Source organism: Microtus ochrogaster, chromosome 18 (assembly GCF_000317375.1).
Source record: "Microtus ochrogaster isolate Prairie Vole_2 chromosome 18, MicOch1.0, whole genome shotgun sequence".
Lineage (NCBI taxonomy): Eukaryota > Metazoa > Chordata > Mammalia > Rodentia > Cricetidae > Microtus > Microtus ochrogaster.
Window position 1 is genome coordinate 53,075,077 of NC_022020.1, and position 1,377 is coordinate 53,076,453.

Consider the following 1,377-nt stretch of genomic DNA (forward strand, 5'->3'; position numbering starts at 1 on the left):
AGCAACCACATGGTGGCTCATAGCCATCTGTGATGAGATGTGTTGCAGGCAGAACACACTGTATACATAATAAATAAATCTTAAAACAAAACAAAACAACCAAATGTCCACTTTTTAAAAGTTATCAAGATTTATTTTTCTTTACATTTATTTGTTTATTTCCTCTGTGTGTCTATCTGCGTATGTGTGTAGTTGTGGGTACATGAATGCCACAGCTCATTTGTAGAGGACAAATTACTGATTCTCTCCTTCCGCCACGTGGGATTAAAGTTAGATTATCAGGTTTTATGGCATCTCTACCCAGTCGGCCATCTTGCCAGCTCTAAACTCAACCTAAACCCTAAAGATCATTAGTTATAGCCATGTTTGCTTTCTTTATTGGTTAAGTTTGTGGCGATTCATGTTTCTTCCTCCACTAAACCCATGAGTAAGTCCAACTTGTGTTTCTTTACTGTGTTGGTTCTAAGAAAGTAAGTTTAGTATTTGATGTGTTTATCCTCTACTGTAAGGTAGCAAGGTGTTCTTTCTGTTTGTTTGTTTTTGTTTTTCAAGACAGAGTTTCTCTGTGTAACAGTTTTGGCTGTCCTGGAACTCCCACTGTAGACCAGGCTGGCTTCGAACTGACAGAGTGAGTGCTGGGATTAAAGGTGTGTGCCTGATGGTAGTAATATATTCTGAGGCTTTCTTTAGCTCAGAGTATTTGTTAGTAGGTATTCTTTCTTATTGATTTTGCAAGAATCTTTTTTTTTAAGAGACCTTGTTCTTTTAATGTTTAATGGTATCGTAATAGAATAGTCATTTTACTTAAAAATGCTGTTGTTGCAGTGAGATGGAAGATTTCCGAGGGATAGCAGAAGAGTCGTTTCCAAGCTTTTTAACCAATTCCCTACTTGGTAATAGCGAGGTTTTGGAAAATGTCACTCTTTCATCAAATTTCGGCTTGCCTATTGCTGTTTCTACACTTGCCAAGAACAGATCCAACACTGACAACAGGTAAGACTTACTTTTCAGGCTCACGAACCCTATAATATACTGATCCACAGGAGAGCTGGATATTGAATTTTAGGGCTTGGGTTTCTGGCTCCCTACCTGCTTCTCTGGGTAATTGCCACTCTTTTATTTTCTCAGCTTACTGCTTTTTATATTTTTTCCTGCTTTATGTTCAAGAATATGTTTGAAAAGACATCTGTGAATTGCGTTTTCTAGCTACACAGGGAGCCTGGTAAACTGTTTCTCAACATTGGCCTGTGATGTGGCTTTGGATTTTGGCATCTTTTTTCTGTGACAGTTTCCCTTTTTACTTCACATCAGCCAGCTTCATGCATGCTTTACTGTGTTCGTATGGCTCCTTTTCTTTGCTAGCCAATTTTATTGAGT

At 38.1% G+C, this 1,377-nt stretch overlaps 1 protein-coding gene across 1 annotated transcript in view; it reads left to right on the forward strand.

Annotated features, from left to right (window-relative positions):
• Cep192 (centrosomal protein 192) overlaps positions 1 to 1,377 on the forward strand; it is an 81,585-nt gene that overhangs the window by 3,767 nt on the left and 76,441 nt on the right. The window contains exon 3 of the mRNA XM_026783373.1: positions 826 to 993. Coding sequence (XP_026639174.1) covers positions 826 to 993 — 168 coding nt within the window. The remainder of the gene's footprint in view (positions 1 to 825; positions 994 to 1,377) is intronic.